The sequence below is a fragment of the Tympanuchus pallidicinctus genome, unplaced genomic scaffold, assembly GCF_026119805.1.
Source record: "Tympanuchus pallidicinctus isolate F22 unplaced genomic scaffold, pur_lepc_1.0 scaffold8, whole genome shotgun sequence".
NCBI lineage: Eukaryota > Metazoa > Chordata > Aves > Galliformes > Phasianidae > Tympanuchus > Tympanuchus pallidicinctus.
Genome location: NW_026294802.1, coordinates 16,458,878 through 16,478,054, shown reverse-complemented (window position 1 = coordinate 16,478,054; position 19,177 = coordinate 16,458,878). Strand labels below are relative to the sequence as shown.

Below are 19,177 nucleotides of genomic sequence, written 5' to 3'. Positions count from 1 at the left end.
ACAGCAGCAGGGATGGATCCCTGCATGCAGGTGCACCAGCAGTGCAGTGCAGTGCTCTGAGGCCATCTCCTCCTGGGGCAAGAGAAGTCCTTCAGGGGATGTCAGGCTGCTCCTCACCTTGCAGCATCAGGCACTCATTTAATTGATTTTTATTATTTTTAATGGGTCAAAGGACTGGGGACAAAGGAGCTAATTTCTAATCCATATTCAGTGCTCTGTATGAGCCTGTGTTACTTCCTCCTCTTGGAAATCAATTTGCGATGAAAATAACGACTCCAGCTCCTGGGTTTTGGCTCAGATTAAGAGAAGACCCTTTAAAGAACAATAATTCATTGCTCTGGGGGTGCAACTTCCCACGGTGCGGATTTTATTTAGAAGGAAAAACAAAAGTTTCTGTCTCCCGAGGTCTGCCCAGGTCCAGGACTCGGGGTTTATCGGCTCTTTTTTAACTCACCCTTCGCCTCTCCGGAGAGAAACTCCGCCCGTGGCAGCAGCAGCCTTTGCCCTCCGCGCCGCTGTAAGTTGGGGCGAATAGGTGGCGGAAATTGTAGAAAAAACGCGCTTTTTCGCCTCTTAAGAAACACAAAATGAGCGGGGAGAAGGGAGCTCTGCGCCGTGCGGCGGGGCGGGCTCTGCAAAGCACCAATCACCGCGCGGCTCCGCTCTATAAATACGAGGCCGCCGACTTGCTCCAGGCCCAGTGGTTCCCCCCGATCTGTGGACGACGGCCGTCACCATGTCGGAGACCGCGCCCGTTGCCGCGCCTGCGGTGTCTGCGCCCGGCGCCAAGGCGGCCGCCAAGAAGCCGAAGAAGGCGGCGGGCGGCGCCAAACCCCGCAAGCCCGCGGGCCCCAGCGTCACCGAGCTGATCACCAAGGCCGTGTCCGCCTCCAAGGAGCGCAAGGGGCTCTCCCTCGCCGCGCTCAAGAAGGCGCTGGCCGCCGGCGGCTACGACGTGGAGAAGAACAACAGCCGCATCAAGCTGGGGCTCAAGAGCCTCGTCAGCAAGGGCACCCTGGTGCAGACCAAGGGCACCGGCGCCTCCGGTTCTTTCAAGCTGAATAAAAAGCCGGGCGAGACCAAAGAGAAAGCGACTAAGAAGAAGCCCGCGGCCAAGCCCAAGAAGGCACCGGCCAAGAAACCCGCGGCTGCTGCCAAGAAGCCCAAGAAGGCGGCGGCAGTGAAGAAGAGCCCCAAGAAAGCTAAGAAGCCGGCGGCTGCTGCCACCAAGAAGGCAACGAAGAGCCCCAAGAAGGCTGCCAAGGCTGGTCGCCCCAAGAAGGCTGCCAAGAGCCCAGCCAAGGCAAAGGCGGTGAAACCCAAAGCTGCCAAGCCTAAGGCGGCCAAACCGAAGGCAGCCAAGGCAAAGAAGGCAGCAACCAAAAAGAAGTAAGATGACAGAAGAAATTCGAGTCTGCTCGTTTAAATAAACCCAAAGGCTCTTTTAAGAGCCACCCACTTACTCTCAAAAAGAGCTGGAATGCTGCGGGAACCGCGGTAGCACAACTAATCATCTCAGTTGCGGAGATTCAGATTTGGGCGCGCTAGTAGCAACTCGCGGGAGATAAGAGCCCCTTTATGGGCTACGTGCAGTTCGGGAGCGAGGCGCCAGCAGAGGCGCTTCCCAGCCGGGCGGGGCGGTGCCAACCTCAGGCTCCTACTTGGGGAGGGGTTTAAAGAACCCGCGCTGGGCTGTCATTGGTCCGCTTCAGCACCAACCCCCTCCCGGCACCGCCCCCGCTCCCGTCCCTTACGTCTACGGAGCCGCTCACGCTGCTCCCCCTCGTCCCCGCCTCATCCCGCCCCCGGGTCCCGGTGCGGGAACCGCCGCCTGCGCGGCTCTACGGCTGCTTTTGCCTAGGGGAGAAACAGCGTGCGGTCCTTCCCCGTCCGGTGATGGAGTGCGCGACAGGGGAAAGAGAAAAGAAAACGCTGCTGGATCGAAACAGCGATTCCTCGGGGACTGTTTTTCATCCGTTTATTAATGAATTAAATAGGGAGAAGTAAGATTACTCTTTAAGGGTGGTCTGCTACAATGTATGTAACGCGAACTTACAGCAACGCCGATTTTCTATTAGGAATGCATTTCTAGAGTAAGATAAAATATTCTTGGTATAGCTTTTATCACAAGAATCAAAAGCAAAACGAAGCACTCACCTTCCCGACGGGGTTCTGACAGCAGAGAGCAGCAGTGGCTGCTGCTGGAATACCGTGTACCCTGCTGCAGCAATAGCACAGTTACCGAGCAACCCCGTTAACTCCATGAGTTGCTACTGCTCAATTAATTAGGAACTGAGACCTCCAAAATACTCAATTAAGCGATTATTTTTTTTGTTATTTATACCTCAAGCACTCGCATTCGTTTCACTCTGTTAAAAACCTACGCTACACCCCTCAGAAGTAACACAGCCCTTTTACTAGAATAAATGGTGGCTCTGAAAAGAGCCTTTGGGTTAAAATCGAGTAATCCGCATCACTCTACTTGGAGCTGGTGTACTTGGTGACCGCCTTGGTGCCCTCGGAGACCGCGTGCTTGGCCAGCTCGCCGGGCAGCAGCAGCCGCACGGCCGTCTGGATCTCCCGCGACGTGATGGTCGAGCGCTTGTTGTAGTGCGCCAGGCGCGACGCCTCGCCGGCGATGCGCTCGAAGATGTCGTTGACGAACGAGTTCATGATGCCCATGGCCTTGGACGAGATGCCCGTGTCGGGGTGCACCTGCTTCAGCACCTTGTACACGTAGATCGAGTAGCTCTCCTTGCGGCTCTTCTTGCGCTTCTTGTCGCCCTTCTTCTGGGTCTTGGTGACCGCCTTCTTGGAGCCCTTCTTGGGGGCGGGCGCGGACTTGGCCGGCTCAGGCATCGCTACTCCTCGACAATCCCTTCGGCGCAGTGGAGTGCCGGCTGCTGGCACTGCTCACCTCTTTATAGGGGCTGTATGCAAATCTACGGCCTTCGCTATCTGCGTTCTGATTGGATAACGGAGCCCGTGACGTATCGCTCCGTACGAGCAGCTCTCTAATTGGTCCATCGCAAATCCCACTGCTACTGGCTGACAATTCAAATCCCATCAACCAATCACAGTGAGCTCTTTCAATCTCAGCTCAGCGGCGAAGCTCGGCCTCCATCCGCGGCTGGTTGTGGGCGCAGCCGGGGCCGCGCTGTGCCTCCCGCTGCCTGGGCGGGGGTAGTAGGTAGAGACAGCAGTCTCCGAGGGGAAAACAAAACAAAACGCCGGGATAAAGCTGAGAGTTTTCTCCACCTTTTTTGTTTTCCCCTCATCAAAATGAAATATACCTGAATACTTATGGAATAGCCTACACTCACAGCAGCTACAAATACATCCTGAAAAAGTATACTGGCTCTGGCATGGTCATCTTTGTTATGTGTTTTAAATAAGATCTTCTGACCTATATGGCTTGGTTTCCAGAACATTAAATGGGATGAAAGCTCTGATTTAATCAGCAAATTGAAAGAACATTGACTTTTTTTTTTTTCTTTTAAACTGTAACAAATATTGGATTCATTTCTTTCAAAGACAAAAAATAATCTTAGTAATGAAACTAAATCTGGACTTATAACTGAGTTTTGAATTCAGCATGAATCAGAAAATCAAGCCCTATTCTTGCTGAAGTTATTTCACTACCCATGAGGAAAATACAATTGTTTAAACCAGTTGAAGTGATTTTGTGGTGTGTAGAATTCTGATGTGCTTATATACACACACACGATGACAGAGAAAGTGTTATGCACTATAGTTGTAGCCTGTATTTTCAGAAAAATCACACTTACATTTTTTCTTTAAATTGTTTTGTACAAATATAAATTTTAACTATAGACTGATCTTTGGTAGAGTTATAATAAATTTTCAAAATAATTTATTTCTGATTGGAGCTAGGACTACAACACAGTTCATATCATTGCTATAATAATGCCTTTTTCTTTTGCTACCTCTGAGTCCATTCAAAGCCTGGAATTTCTGGGTATCACATGAGACAGTTGGCATAGGCCTACAGAAGAAACCCACTTGGCATACCTAAATGGAGATAAAGAGGATTAAACTGTGAAAATCACAACTAAACTTTATTCTTTAGGATTTCTAAAGTTTTCTAAAAAATTCTGATGAAAACAACACAACTGTTACCTTTTCACACTATGGCCCATTTGAATACCTACCTCCTCACATGTATGCCTTTCTTTTGGCATAAAAATAATGCAGGAAAGCACTGAGATCAGCTCTGCCAAGCTGTGGCTGCTCTCTGAGCACCTATGAACTCCTCTATGGTGTAAATGTGGCTGCGCCTTCACAGACCAGTATACATTGGGACTGCTAAGGGTGGAATAGCAGGAGAGAACTTTGCACAAATGCTGCTGGACAATACTCTTATTCTGTGGTCTCAAGTCAGAAATACAGTTCTGTCAGTGTCTATTGCCTATACACCTGAGCATCATCTTGGAATTCAAGTTTACCTTCCCAAGGCCAAGAGCTCCAGAAAAAAACAAAGAAACAATCAGAGTCCATTAATTTACAAGTAGAGACAAAAAGACTGAAGTGCAATGACAATTGTTGGAGATATATCATAGAATGGCTTAGCTTGAAGGAGAACTCAAAGTCCACCCAGTGCCATTGGCAGGGTGACCCCACCAGCTCAGGCTGCCCAGGACCCCATCCAACCTGGCTTTGAACCTCCAGGGATGGGGCACCCACAGTTTCTCTGGGCAGTCTGTGCCAATGCCTCACTGCCCTCTGAGCAAGTTATTCCCCAACAGCCAATCTAAATCTCCCCTCTTTTAGTTTAAAGCCACCCCTCCCTTGTTCTATCTCCATCTACCCATGTAATACTGATCTACTTTCTGCTTATAAGCTCCTTTAAAGTTTAGGAAGACTGCAATATGGTCACCCTGGAACCTTCTCTGGGCAGAACTAGCCAAGCCTCATCAACCTGACTTTGTTTCTGAACTTCATTTCATTTAGTTGAGTGTATTTTCATCTTGAAATACAAAGATAACAACCAAGATGTTCTGGAAACTGTTACAGAATAAGTAGATATTGAAGAGGAATACCTAGTTACTAGCACATAGCATCAGAAGTTATTAAAATATTGGAGACAAAGCACACCTTAGAATCACATTTTAAAAGCCTACTTATAAAGTTAACGGTAGCAACTATACTTCAGGAGCTTCTGACTGAAATACGAAGCATAGCTCCATTACTCTGTACATACGGCCATTTACAGGGGCAGATTCTCTATCTTGATAAGATGCCATAGCTCACATTTCCGCGTCATGAAAAAACTGTTGCAGACAGATGGATAGAAGAAAAAGATGAAAGAATAAAGGGGCAGCGGGAATTTTTCAATCATTTTCAACGTTAAGAAATGTTTACTCACTTTAGATTTCAAAAACCGAATAAGGTGATAAAATTCATTAAAGTGGTGTTTTTTAAAAATGCAGAATAAAAACTATAGAAATAAAATCACAAAAGGGATAATTTGGGAGGCTGTGGATCAACAGAACGCAGCTACTTGAAAAGAGAAAACATAAAAGTAACCAATATCACATTCTCAAAAGGACATGCAACAACCCATTCATTTTAATGGATGCATATAATGAGCCCCAAACCTCTGCCTTCATCAGCACATCAGTCTTGTAAACAAAGCCCCAGTATCTTTCCGTGAGACATAGACAAGGCAGACAATAGATTTAACCCCATCTCTCCTCCCAAAAAGAGCGGGCACCACAAACCAAAAAAAGGAAAAAACAAACAAACAAAAAACCCCAAAAGATGAGGACATAATGCTGCTGTGCCTTCCTTAACAACGACGGATTTGCACCGCCGCAACCCCCCAACTGTACAAGCGCCGCGAAATGGCGGCGGAGCTCCGAGAAGATGGGAGCGGCGCTCTGGCCCAACCGCCGCCGCCGCCGCCGCCACCGCCATTGGTTGGCATTCGCTGCAGAGCCGCGGCCGGCGGCGGCCCGCTCTCACGCCGACACCGAGTGCCGCAACAACAGCGATGGGAAGCCAGGCAGCAAAAGAAAGCAAAGAAAGGCAGGCGAGCAGCAGCGAGGCCGGACCGTAAAATCGACTCCGCAACGCACAGAGACGGCCGGAAGCGATAACTGGGCCGGCCGGAGACGCGGAGCAACACCCGCCCTCCGCCCAAAACCGGGGGAAAGACCGGAGAAGGCCCCGCCCCCAGCCCGCCCCACCCCTCTCCCCCGTCCCCTCCCCGGCGCAGTCCTCAATCAGGTCGGACCGCCGGCAATATAGAGGCGCGCCGTCGGCCGTTCCCGCCACAGCTGCTGAGGAAGATCAGTGTGTGATCATGTCTGGCAGAGGCAAGGGCGGGAAGGGGCTCGGCAAGGGGGGCGCCAAGCGCCACCGCAAGGTGCTGCGCGACAACATCCAGGGCATCACCAAGCCGGCCATCCGCCGCCTGGCGCGGCGCGGCGGCGTCAAGCGCATCTCGGGGCTCATCTACGAGGAGACGCGCGGCGTGCTCAAGGTCTTCCTGGAGAACGTCATCCGCGACGCCGTCACCTACACCGAGCACGCCAAGAGGAAGACGGTCACGGCCATGGACGTGGTCTACGCGCTCAAGCGCCAGGGACGCACCCTCTACGGCTTCGGCGGCTAAAGTAATCTGACGTTAGACTGCGCTTTTAAAACACCCCAAAGGCTCTTTTCAGAGCCACCCACGCTGTCAATAGGAGAGCCCTTATCACTGTTGTTGAGTTATGATAGTTGAGCTTGGGGGCTTCGTTGTTTTCATCGTATTCCCTGTGTGTAATAAGTTGTTCAAAGGTGAAGTGATTTCATTACACTGGAAAAAGCATTAGGGAACAGCTGTAGAGTATACTGTGAAGCTGTTCATTGGGGGGGTCGTGGGAGAAATAGGCGGCTCCGGTCCCGTCCAACATCCTCCCCAGCCAATGGCCGCTGGTAGGTCCGAGAACGTTGTGCAGTCACGTGATAAACCAGGGCATTGGCGACAGATGCTCTCTGTTCCGAGAATCATGTCAGAGCCAGCGGCTGCGGCGTACAGCCTCTGGCGGGAGACTCAAAAAGGCAGCACTTCTATCAGCGCTGTTCCGAGCGCGGGAAGAAACGCCCTTAAGCGCTTCATAGCACCTCAAATGAAGGGAAGAGGAAGGGCCCATTCGAACTGACTACCCTCCCCCCCACATTCCTTCAGGCTACAACTCCGCACAGTTCTCCGTCCCCGCCCTTATCCCCCCTACTACGCCGCTTCTGGCACGAGACAGTAACTGAAACCAATCTTCCACACACAGGAATTGCAAACGGGAAAAAAACGCAACACAGAACTCGAGACATTCCTTAACTTCCATTTCTCAATAATTGGCTCTGTTAAAAGCACCAAAAGGAGCACTGGGCACAGTGCTCTGGCACTGTACTGATCTCTATCTGGTAGTGCACTATCGCACAGTGATACAGCGCTCCCCAGTGATAATGTGGTGGCTCTTAAAAGAGCCTTTGGGTTTGGCAGAGAAAGGACAGCGGCCTCAGGCGCGCTCCCCGCGGATGCGCCGGGCGAGCTGGATGTCCTTGGGCATGATGGTGACGCGCTTGGCGTGGATGGCGCACAGGTTGGTGTCCTCGAAGAGCCCCACCAGGTAAGCCTCGCTCGCCTCCTGCAGCGCCATGACGGCCGAGCTCTGGAAGCGCAGGTCGGTCTTGAAGTCCTGCGCGATCTCGCGCACCAGGCGCTGGAAGGGCAGCTTGCGGATCAGCAGCTCCGTGGACTTCTGGTAGCGGCGGATCTCGCGCAGCGCCACCGTGCCGGGCCGGTAGCGGTGCGGCTTCTTCACGCCGCCCGTGGCCGGCGCGCTCTTGCGGGCCGCCTTGGTGGCCAGCTGCTTGCGGGGCGCCTTGCCGCCCGTCGACTTACGCGCCGTCTGCTTCGTGCGCGCCATCACACAACTTTCCCTTGCTGTTGCACGCAGAGAAGCCGCCAAGAACCTGAGCTGCTGCGTGTCCCAGACTCGCTTTTATATCTATCGCTGCATTGCCATTGGCTGAAGAAAGAACAAGTATCATTGGTCAATTTGAAAATCCCGCGTTAAACCCCTGCTGTTCTGAATGCCACTCTTCAGTAGTTAAAACCCAGCATTTCACTTTTCGGCTTCCAGTGGTTCATAAAACTTTTTCTATCTTAGCTGTCTTTCCTCGTTGCCACCTTCAGCAATAAACAGCATTCTTATACCCCTCATTTAACCTGCAGAAGAAGCAGGATATTAGCATGCAGTGAAAACAAGCCTACAGGATTGTCTTTTGTTTCGTTTTTAGTCATCAATCAAGCAGAAAGTCATAAGCCTTGTTGTATTTGAAAGATTGCTTTTTCTGCTTTCTTTTTTACTCCGAGACTACCAAATGTCTTACTCTGTGATGTTATATTCAGTTTTAGGGAAAGGTTTACTAAAAAGTCATAGGTTTTGTTTCCACTTCAACCTTAAAACTGTCATACAAGTCCGTGTTTCTAGAAGCAAATATCCTACATTATGGCGCCACAACTAACCAGAAAAGGTTATGGTGAGGAAAAAAAAATCGAAAATACTTAATGCTAAAAAGCTTACAAGCTTCTTTGCAGCCTGGTACTTGCGGAAGGCTTAGAGTTAGCCAATAAAATTCATTGCTTTTGTTAACCAATCAGAGACGAATGGGCGGGGTTTCATCTACTATAAATAAGAGCCGTGCGGGCGTGGCGTGTTTCTCTGGTCCTAAGGCAGCTGTTAAAGATGGCGCGCACGAAGCAGACGGCGCGTAAGTCGACGGGCGGCAAGGCGCCCCGCAAGCAGCTGGCCACCAAGGCGGCCCGCAAGAGCGCGCCGGCCACGGGCGGCGTGAAGAAGCCGCACCGCTACCGGCCCGGCACGGTGGCGCTGCGCGAGATCCGCCGCTACCAGAAGTCCACGGAGCTGCTGATCCGCAAGCTGCCCTTCCAGCGCCTGGTGCGCGAGATCGCGCAGGACTTCAAGACCGACCTGCGCTTCCAGAGCTCGGCCGTCATGGCGCTGCAGGAGGCGAGCGAGGCTTACCTGGTGGGGCTCTTCGAGGACACCAACCTGTGCGCCATCCACGCCAAGCGCGTCACCATCATGCCCAAGGACATCCAGCTCGCCCGGCGCATCCGCGGGGAGCGCGCCTGAGGCCGCTGTCCTTTCTCTGCCAAACCCAAAGGCTCTTTTAAGAGCCACCACATTATCACTGAGGAGCGCTGTATCACTGTGCTGGTGGTGAATGCACACTCTGTGCCCAGTGCTCCTTTTGGTGCTTTTAGCAGAACCGATTGTTGAGAAATGGAAATTGAGGAAACTCAAGTTCTAAGCTTCATCTTTTTAGAGTCCCCTGCTCTTCTAAAGGCAGTTTTCGCGAGGTTCACGATCTTAGGGATCCAAGACAGGGAAGGGGGTGAGTTCAGGGTTGGACAACGCCAGTAAAGGTTTCATCCTCAGCATCGGGAGGGAGGGGTAACCTAAACAGATTGTTCAGGGACCTGCCCCTCTCTAGTTTCCCTGGGGTGCTACGTGCACTGACGGTCGTTTTCCACTCACTTCTCCCTCTTTTTCCCCGAGCACAAAACGGACCTAAAGGATGGGAGAAAAAAATGGCACTTCATGAGCCTCCTGCCTGAGGTTGCCCTAGTTGAGACGCTGTTCATGCCAGTAGCACCTTTTACCAGGGTCCTGATCTCCCGGATCTGTTCCCTACATCCTCCAAAAAGGCTGTTAAATTCGTTACTACTAGCCCTTGCTACTCTTCCCAAGTATTCCATTACTGAGAAACTTAATGGATATTACCTGGACATAAAAGTAGACAGAGCTGTACACGAATTCAAGTGAGAACATTATTATAACAGTGATAAGGGCTCTCCTATTGACAGCGTGGGTGGCTCTGAAAAGAGCCTTTGGGGTGTTTTAAAAGCGCAGTCTAACGTCAGATTACTTCAGCCGCCGAAGCCGTAGAGGGTGCGTCCCTGGCGCTTGAGCGCGTAGACCACGTCCATGGCCGTGACCGTCTTCCTCTTGGCGTGCTCGGTGTAGGTGACGGCGTCGCGGATGACGTTCTCCAGGAAGACCTTGAGCACGCCGCGCGTCTCCTCGTAGATGAGCCCCGAGATGCGCTTGACGCCGCCGCGCCGCGCCAGGCGGCGGATGGCCGGCTTGGTGATGCCCTGGATGTTGTCGCGCAGCACCTTGCGGTGGCGCTTGGCTCCCCCCTTGCCGAGCCCCTTCCCGCCCTTGCCTCTGCCAGACATGATCACCCACTGATCTTCCTCAGCAGCTGTGGCGGGAACGGCCGACGGCGCGCCTCTATATTGCCGGCGGTCCGACCTGATTGAGGACTGCGCCGGGGAGGGGACGGGGGAGAGGGGTGGGGCGGGCTGGGGGCGGGGCCTTCTCCGGTCTTTCCCCCGGTTTTGGGCGGAGGGCGGGTGTTGCTCCGCGTCTCCGGCCGGCCCAGTTATCGCTTCCGGCCGTCTCTGTGCGTTGCGGAGTCGATTTTACGGTCCGGCCTCGCTGCTGCTCGCCTGCCTTTCTTTGCTTTCTTTTGCTGCCTGGCTTCCCATCGCTGTTGTTGCGGCACTCGTTGTCGGCGTGAGAGCGGGCCGCTGCCGGCCGCGACTCTGCAGCAAATGCCGCTCCCATCTTCTCCCCGGAGTTCCGCTGCCGCCATTTCGCGGCGCTTGTACAAAGGTGCCCAATCCCCCCCCCCTTTTTTTTTTTTTCTCTCGTGGGTCCCTACTGCTATACTACTACTTCATCTTTAACATTTTTCCGAAGTAATTTTTCGGTGCTTTTCCATTGATTTATCGTATTTACATTTCATTCTTTGTTATTTTTCTTCCCCTTCTTTTGAACTCAACTGTATCTCGGATACTGTGAGACTTCTTGCTTCTTCCCACGTTTTCAAATTGCTCTGCAAGAATGTTCTGAAAAGCCATTAAATCGTGTCTACTTTGTTATGTTGCATGAGACTGCATATTTTTCTTACATCCTATAGGTTTTTTGAAGTCTTTGGGATTTCCATTAAGTTTGGAAAGTTACATACATATTATGTAATTTACCTATTAGTAGATTTAGTCTTGCTTAATAAATTGATTTATAAAATTTGAGAATAAAAGTATTGATTGATACATATTTTTCCCCTCGCTTGCTGTTTACAGAATAAATGCAGTAGAACAGAAAGCTTCATAATGTTTCTGTGTTGAGTGTATTGTTCCCCACCTATCATTCCTCTCACTATTTCATATGCTATACTTTTCCCTGCATGTGGTCAGCGTGTTTCTCCCTACACTTGTGCACGCACAAAATAAATCTTTTGTTCTTCTTGGCTGCTGAAAATATTTCTTTTTCCTATCTCACGTGGTATAACTCTTTTCAATCATGACTGACTTGTTTGTTTCTCGTTGCACATCTTTTTTTTTTTTTTTTTTATAGCTTTGCTTTCATTAACCTAATAACCTTGAACGATTTAGATGTTATTCGTACTCTAGGTATGCATGTCTCCAGGCAAACATTTTCCTGCACCTGTTTTGAGTTAATGGGAACACGTGTCTGCACCACAACCCACCTTACCCACTTTTCATACCCAATGTGGCTGAATGCTTCTTGGCCAAATGGTTGAAATCTCTTTTAGCATCAGTTTCTTACTTCTGTTTGATTCATAAGAATCCTTTTCTCTCCTCTCTCTTCTGAACATTTATTTTGTGTATTATTTTCTTTTTTTCAGGAAGTTTAGCCTTTTCTTAATTTTGTATTCTTTTTCTCAGTATCAAATTTCCCTAAGGAAATTGCCAACTTCTTATCCTTGTCCACATTTTGATTGTGACAACCAAACTGCTAACAACAGAATTCATGCCTGACCTACAATAACCAATTAAACAAAACAAAACACAATAGTTCAACTACTAATGCATGGATTTTTGTTACAATCAGTTTTAAACAATCTGTGCAGATATGATAGTACTGTGGAGGGAGGTACAACAGATTGCTGCATTATGCTGTTGAATAACTTGAGAAGTATGTTTTGTCTTTCTTATTTGGGAAATTCAAGTTTTGTTCACCCAATTGTATCCACACACTGTGACATGGAGTTTCTGTTTTTACTTCAGTATGATGTATGTGCACTGTGTCTTTCTTTCACTGCCAGCTGTAGTTGCAGAATATAAATGAATACTACTGATGTGTTAGGACACTGCTCACCATAGCTAAAGTCAAACCAAAGGGTAGGGCACACTCCCTACTTACAGGAGGTCCAGTGTCTCAGTGTTCTGAAAAGCAGAATGCATTGCTGAGAAACCTGCATTTATTACATTTTGAAGTATCACTTCACCTTGTCTTTGTTTTATCCTACAGCCTGTGCTTATCCTTTTCTCCTGGTCGCTCGTTTGTGTGGATTTTGATACTCATAAAACCAACAAATTTCTATTAAGCTTATTGATTACTTTTACAATTAATCTTTTCCTATTAGCTGAGACAGAGTGGAAGGATGATGAGTGCTGTTCTTTTCCTCCTAATCTTCCCATGTGACAACCAACATTTCAAGGAGACTTAAAATGAGGTGAAATTAAAAACTTGTTTTCTTTCCACAGATCTACTTTGAGGTTCTGAGGAAACTTGTTTAGGTGTTGCCTTCAAGGAGGTAAGGATCTGCTAGGAGATTTGTTCTCATATGTCTTTTCAATTTGTTTGGAGAATTAAAATCAACTTACACAGTCTTTGTAGCGAGTTCCTGTTTTTAATCAGCTGAGAAAACTGTTATAGAAGAGTTGCAGTCTGGAGATGATGGATTTGCCTTGCACTAAGGTAGAAGCTTGTGATAAATGTGCTACAGTGTTTTCCTGATAAATCTGCCAAGGAAAGAAATAAAGGCTGCAGCAGCTTCCCAGGGAAATGTGAATGTTCTCAAAGTATAATCACATTAAATGTGGAGGGCCAAGTAAACACGGAGATGAACTTTTGCCTGAAGTAACAATAACTGTGATGAAAAACACAGCAAAATACCTTAATGCATGCAAACAAACAACAACTATGTCAATTAAAGCAGCACACAAAAAAATTACTGCTCTGTGAATCTCAGTGGAGAACCAAAGATGTCAGTCTCCCTGTAGACCATCAACTTCCACCTGTGCACAGGTCATCTTCCATGGAACAGATCTGCAGGCAAGGGTGGTGGTTACCCCTCAATATAAAAGAGAATCCTATATGTTGAACCTCAGTCATCTCCTAGATTTCTGCTAGAATGAGTTTTGGTCAGCTCAGCCCTTGTTTCTGCTCTCGTTCAGGTGCAGAATCCTGATGGACCTGGTGCATGGACTGACTTCTCCTTATGGGTCTGTTTGTCTGTATGGGTGCACAACAGCATTTCTTCTCAGCTGAAAATTTACCTTTGGCCTCTACCTGAAGCTGCGTGCTGAAGACCTTCACTGCTACCTTCACTGCTATATTCTAATTAATTTCTCTTCAGGTGAAAAATGCAAATTCTTATGCCATGTGGATCATGTCAGCTTCTACCACAAGGACTATGCAATCCATCTCTGGTAAGTACTTACAAGCCTCACTAAAATCTCTCTGTGCTGGTCTGTCTTAATAGTTCTTTAGGGACTGCATGATGATCTCAGGGGTCTTTTCCAAACTTTATGATTCTTAGATTCAAAATGTGCTTAAATCTAATATGACAATTGCTGTTGGAATTCTCCCCATTTTAAAAAGCTTAGGAACTTCTCCAATGTAGCTGTAAAGTCCTTCAGCATTTGGCAGCCTTAACAAAAACAGCAGGTGTCTGGAACCAGTGAGTTGTGTGAACTTCATTGCCCACACAGACTGAAGGACACAGTTCATAGAAGCACTGGGTTGGAAGGGACTCTTAAAGGTCATCTGATCCAACTCCCCAGCAATGAACAGGCTCACTACCACTAGGTCAGATGCTCATAGCCCTCCCAGGCTGACCTTGGGTGTCTCCATGGATGGGACATTCACCACCTCTCTGGGCAACCTTGTCAGTGCCTCACCATCCTGACTGTAAAAAAAAAGACAAACAACCCTCTTCTATCCAATCCAAATCTTTCCTCTGTTAGTTTGGAACCATTTCCCCTTGCAAACCCTGCAGAAGAGTCTGTTCCCTTGTTTTTCTGCATGACCTTTACAGCATTCGTATCTTGGGCTCTCCAAACTTGAGGTGCTTTGGCGGTTACTATACACAAAAATGTTCAGCTTCTTTAGACCATAGCTTTCAGTTTCGCTGTCTGTCCTCCCACCCTGTCCCTGATCCTTCAGATGCATAATGCTGCTATCTTTCACCTTCACTGCAACCTACAGGTTGATCATAATGAAAGCATCCTGTCACACATGCAAACCATAGATGGTGATCTGTTTCTTCAATGCTCCAGAACCACTGCAAGGAAACTCACTGTCAACGATCAGCAGAAGAGGAACAGAACGCTCAACATAGGATACTGTATCTCTGTGCCATGGCAGCGCTGTGTAAAATAGTTACAGTGTGAGTGCTGTGCCTGTTGGATGGAATTTTGTCTCCACTGACTTCTTCCAAACGAAGTGCTGAAGGTGATGAGCGAAAAGGTGAGGTTGGCTCCATCTCTCCCCTCTACAGAAATGACTCCTGAAGAATGCGTCCGCTTGCATAATGGTGACCACTTCCTATTGCTGAGGTTAAAGAATTATCGTAACTTTCAAACTTCCAGGTTGGTCTCTGGTGCTGTCACCTGCCATCCTATGTACATTCTTGAAGGTTTAGTGTGCAGTCAGGCATTGAGTTTTCTTGTACAGAAAGAACAAGGGAGAAATGCTTTGATGAGAGCAGGCTCTTTGCAGAAGTGGTTTATCAGGCAGCTTGCACTGCTATTCATTCCCAGCTGTAGAGGCCACGGTAAGAAAACAATATTTGGTAACAGGGAAAAGTGATAACCCTGATTGCCCCTTGGCTGTTTATCCCATACAGTAGCCACAACGTAGAGAAACTGTAGATTAAGTAACACCGACAGCCAGTCCCAGCAGCACTGGAACTATTCAGAGAGAATTTTTGAAGATACAAGGAGTAAAGAAAGAGGCACAATGAATCAGCTGCATTTTACATCACTCAGCATTTTTGTTGCCATTGCATATGTTTTTAATCAGCCGAGATAACTGTTACAGAAGCAGAGCTTTTTTATTTTCCATATCAATGCAGTTTCTGCTGCTCTTGTACAGCTGTAAAGTAACTGGCTCTGAGACACCAATCTCTCCATTCATATTTCATGAATGTGGGCATCTCAGCCTCTGAAGTTGTGTGGAGTCGTGATTTTCTTTCATGTTTCCCTATGTCTAACTTGATCGTGCACTACGTACCTGAGAGTAATCAACAGCAATGTCAGTGACTTGTTTTTGTCTCTTTTGGTGCCTAAGCAGTTGGTTTTCAAAGGAACTTGAGCAGGAATGTACTGATGATATCATCCAGGAAGTTTCTCCACATTACACCAGATTTGAAAATATTTCTAATTGATTATATTTTTACTTACAGAAAGGTAATACAGGAAAAGGAAATCAATATTTATGTGAAGGGGCTTGAGAGTAGCCTATGAAAAGTTTGATGAGCATTTATCCATTGTATAAAATGTCACAGTCACAGAGTCAAATAAGTTTTACTCAGTTTAATAGAATTACCCTCAACAACAGAGAATTCATTCTCTCTCTCTCTCTCTCTCTCTCTCTCTCTCTCTCTCTCTCTCTCTCTCTCTCTCTCTCTCTCTCTCTCTCTCTCTCTCTCTCTCTTTATCTATGCATACACATATTTGAATTAGGCAAATGATCTCACTTACATACTTGGTAAATACCACAACCCAAAGGAACTTTTCCTCCTGAAAGGCAGTAGAAAAAAAAAATCATACCTGCATTTAAGACCATGAAGGATGGCTTAGTAGCACAGAAATTTGGAAAATATCTTTATGCTCTCCAGAGGGGTCCTATTACAGAGTAATCAAGCAACTTTTTCAATAAAAGTGTGCATCTTTCTGAAGGAAAAGACTAGTCATATATATAGTCTATACACTATTGTTATTATACACTATTTGTGATACTTAACAAAAATGTGAATATTCCATTATTACTCCACTGTTGTTTTTTTGTTTTTTTGTTTGTTTGTTTTTCTACATTCTAGGTAATGTTTATGTAACTGTAGTTTCTTTTTCTTTTTCTTTTTCTTTTTCTTTTTTTTTTTTGATATAATTTCAATTATTTTCTTTATGAAAAAACAAAAATCTATGAAGAAAGTACAGGGACTGATGCAACAACAGGTTGAATAACATTCTCTGAAGCCAGTCTATCTGAGAGAAAGCATCACCCAGGTGAGTACATTTGAACAGAAGTTTATATTTTGTGTGGACTCAAAGGTCTAAAGACTCGGTGTGTTTGTGACATGACATGCTTTTGTTGTTCCATGACTACCAACACCTGTGATGCACTCTTCTTAAACCAAAATGTTCCTCTTGTATGTAGAAAAATGTTTGATATGTAGCAATATGTTTTGACCCAGGCACACTCCCATCATTCAGCAACCAAAACACTGGTGTGCAATTAACACTGTTTTGGCTGAAACTGGGATGTTTTAATAAATAGTATTTTTTAAAATGCCATGAAAATCTTATATCTGTGGCACGGAAAGCAAGAACAGCTGGAAGGAAGCCAGGCTCTTTGCCAGGCAGAAAGATGGCTGTAAGGCAGAGAACAACACATCAGTTGGTGAATAACCCTGACCAAGCAGAAATAGCATTTAGTGAAGATGACAGAGATTACGTTAAGAAATCACAGCACAGAGCTTCTGCTGGGGGAGACGTGCAGCGGCCGCTTTGCTTTCTTTCCTTGCCCTATTCCTCGGGAGGTGCCTTCTGAGAACAGAGATCCCGAGCAGCAGTCTCCAGATGGCCCCTCCTACGGGCACAGGATGGCTGTGAGGCTCGAAGTGGCCAAGTAGAAATGTAATGATCTGGAGGGCAGAAGACTTGCAGAAAAACCCAGCGGAGCGTGTAACAGCCACCCATAGTATAAGAAAAGACAGCCAGTAGCGTCCAGTTCAGAGCGGTGTATGAAAAGCCCGTGAAGTGCATAGAAAATTACGCAGTGAGGGAAAGTGCAGCACATTTGTTATGAACTCGTGATCCACCGTCACCCTAATGTTTCTGTGCCCATTACCACCCGAGCAGCCCATGCTGTACTTGGTAAACACACTTGCGCAAGAGGTGGAAGGGCAAGAAAACACCACCCCGCCCACAGGGCACCGGGAACCGCTTTCCGCGCGGACCCAAACGAGATGCGCGCCACCTCCGAGGCGGTTCAAAAAACGCGCGCTCCGCTCCGATTGGCCGCCACAAGAGAGGGGCGGGACTTTGACCCTTGTGAGTCGCGCGGTGAGGGCGCGCCGCCTGCCCCGCTGCTTCCAAGCGTGGGGCAGCGGAAGGAGAAGCGGGGGGGCAGATACTGGCTGTACTTCATCGGTATCTTTACTACTTTTATTGATTTTCAGCAAAAATTAACTGTAGCTTCCAAGCAGAATAGACTTATGTTATCAATAATGAGAAGTTGGCACTTGGTGATCGCTATAAATACGATTCTAGTTAGAGTCAGTTTCCAAAGAAACAGAAAGCTGGTATTTACACTGACGTGTTCCTGCTCTTTTTAGGAAAGTGTAGGTGGCTCTGAAAAGAGCCTTTGGGTTGTTTACTTTTACAGCTTCACTTGGCCTTAGCCTTGTGGCTGTCGGTCTTCTTGGGCAGCAGCACGGCCTGGATGTTGGGCAGCACCCCACCCTGCGCGATGGTGACCTTGCCCAGCAGCTTGTTGAGCTCCTCGTCGTTGCGGATGGCCAGCTGCAGGTGGCGGGGGATGATGCGCGTCTTCTTGTTGTCGCGGGCCGCGTTGCCCGCCAGCTCCAGGATCTCGGCCGTCAGGTACTCCAGCACGGCCGCCAGGTACACCGGGGCGCCGGCGCCCACCCGCTCCGCGTAGTTGCCCTTGCGCAGCAGCCGGTGCACGCGGCCCACGGGGAACTGCAGCCCGGCCCGCGACGAGCGCGACTTGGCCTTGGCGCGCGCCTTCCCGCCCTGCTTCCCGCGGCCAGACATATCGCAGTCTGCAAGTCAGCCAAAAAGTAATCGACAACGCAAACAGAACGCCAGGAGAGTCGAAAGAATTCAGGAGCAGCTGAGTACCGTCCTTTTATCCCTTCCTGCTGGGGTCGTGCGGAACTTTTGATTGGAGGAGACGGCGATTGTGGAGTTAGCCAATGGGAACAGCGATAGAAAACCGACCAATTGAACACCGCGAGTGATTTTGACGTCACGGTCCAAAGATGTCCAATGGGAAGGAACGACCTCTAATCCCCTAATTTGCATACCGCCTCTATAAGTATGGGCTGCGGCGCCATTGTACCTGCGTCGATCCTGCGGTACAGGCAGCGGCGGGCGTGTGCGATGCCGGAACCAGCGAAGTCGGCTCCTGCCCCTAAAAAGGGCTCCAAGAAGGCTGTCACCAAGACCCAAAAGAAGGGCGACAAGAAGCGTAGAAAGACAAGGAAAGAGAGCTACTCGATCTACGTGTACAAGGTGCTGAAGCAGGTGCACCCCGACACGGGCATCTCGTCCAAGGCCATGGGCATCATGAACTCGTTCGTCAACGACATCTTCGAGCGCATCGCCGGCGAGGCGTCGCGCCTGGCGCACTACAACAAGCGCTCGACCATCACGTCGCGGGAGATCCAGACGGCCGTGCGGCTGCTGCTGCCCGGCGAGCTGGCCAAGCACGCGGTCTCCGAGGGCACCAAGGCGGTCACCAAGTACACCAGCTCCAAGTAGAGTGGTGCGGATTACTCGATTTTAACCCAAAGGCTCTTTTCAGAGCCACCCATGCTTTCAGTAAAAGAGTGGTTCACAGATACGTGGTGGTGAGTGGTGCTGCTATTTCATATTGTTTTTGGTAGTCAGTGTGGGCTGATCTGATTAATGATGGGAAAAAAAAAATGCTTACTGCTTATGCTTCACATGTTAAAATCTGAATGTGGTGGTTTTTTACATGACATAAAGGAACTGAGTAAGAGAAATATGTACAGATTTTATGATATTCAAATCAATTTATTCACCTAATAAGCATTCCTCTGACAATCATTTCCA

The 19,177-nt window shown here is 48.3% G+C and overlaps 7 protein-coding genes and 1 long non-coding RNA gene across 8 annotated transcripts; 4 read left to right on the top strand and 4 right to left on the bottom strand.

Annotated features, from left to right (window-relative positions):
• The first annotated feature begins 714 nt into the window (after positions 1–714).
• Positions 715–1,472, top strand: LOC128074020 (histone H1). Its single transcript, XM_052669526.1, has one exon. The coding sequence runs from the start codon at positions 737–739 to the stop codon at positions 1,391–1,393; it is 657 nt and encodes a 218-aa protein (XP_052525486.1). The 5' UTR covers positions 715–736; the 3' UTR covers positions 1,394–1,472.
• A 582-nt stretch (positions 1,473–2,054) lies between these two features.
• On the bottom strand, positions 2,055–2,896 carry LOC128074047 (histone H2B 1/2/3/4/6). Its single transcript, XM_052669556.1, has one exon. The coding sequence runs from the start codon at positions 2,857–2,859 to the stop codon at positions 2,479–2,481; it is 381 nt and encodes a 126-aa protein (XP_052525516.1). The 5' UTR covers positions 2,860–2,896; the 3' UTR covers positions 2,055–2,478.
• A 3,390-nt stretch (positions 2,897–6,286) lies between these two features.
• LOC128074053 (histone H4) lies at positions 6,287–6,816 on the top strand. Its single transcript, XM_052669561.1, has one exon. It carries the CDS (start codon positions 6,326–6,328, stop codon positions 6,635–6,637), a length of 312 nt encoding a protein of 103 aa, XP_052525521.1. The 5' UTR covers positions 6,287–6,325; the 3' UTR covers positions 6,638–6,816.
• Positions 6,817–7,345: 529 nt separating this feature from the next.
• LOC128074029 (histone H3) lies at positions 7,346–7,954 on the bottom strand. The gene has a single exon (XM_052669537.1). It carries the CDS (start codon positions 7,932–7,934, stop codon positions 7,524–7,526), a length of 411 nt encoding a protein of 136 aa, XP_052525497.1. The 5' UTR covers positions 7,935–7,954; the 3' UTR covers positions 7,346–7,523.
• A 1,364-nt stretch (positions 7,955–9,318) lies between these two features.
• LOC128074052 (histone H4) lies at positions 9,319–10,280 on the bottom strand. Its single transcript, XM_052669560.1, has 2 exons — positions 9,819–10,280; positions 9,319–9,605 (listed from the first exon to the last, which is right to left on the bottom strand). The coding sequence occupies exon 1, from the start codon at positions 10,274–10,276 to the stop codon at positions 9,965–9,967; it is 312 nt and encodes a 103-aa protein (XP_052525520.1). The 5' UTR covers positions 10,277–10,280; the 3' UTR covers positions 9,319–9,605; positions 9,819–9,964.
• A 166-nt stretch (positions 10,281–10,446) lies between these two features.
• LOC128074060 (uncharacterized) lies at positions 10,447–15,767 on the top strand. Its single transcript, XR_008202966.1, has 4 exons — positions 10,447–10,715; positions 12,614–12,663; positions 13,307–13,561; positions 14,411–15,767. It is a non-coding gene; the product is annotated as an uncharacterized LOC128074060 (long non-coding RNA).
• A 1,755-nt stretch (positions 15,768–17,522) lies between these two features.
• On the bottom strand, positions 17,523–18,209 carry LOC128074040 (histone H2A-IV). Its single transcript, XM_052669548.1, has one exon. The coding sequence runs from the start codon at positions 18,131–18,133 to the stop codon at positions 17,744–17,746; it is 390 nt and encodes a 129-aa protein (XP_052525508.1). The 5' UTR covers positions 18,134–18,209; the 3' UTR covers positions 17,523–17,743.
• A 194-nt stretch (positions 18,210–18,403) lies between these two features.
• On the top strand, positions 18,404–18,940 carry LOC128074027 (histone H2B 8-like). Its single transcript, XM_052669535.1, has one exon. The coding sequence runs from the start codon at positions 18,419–18,421 to the stop codon at positions 18,860–18,862; it is 444 nt and encodes a 147-aa protein (XP_052525495.1). The 5' UTR covers positions 18,404–18,418; the 3' UTR covers positions 18,863–18,940.
• The last annotated feature ends 237 nt before the right edge of the window (positions 18,941–19,177 follow it).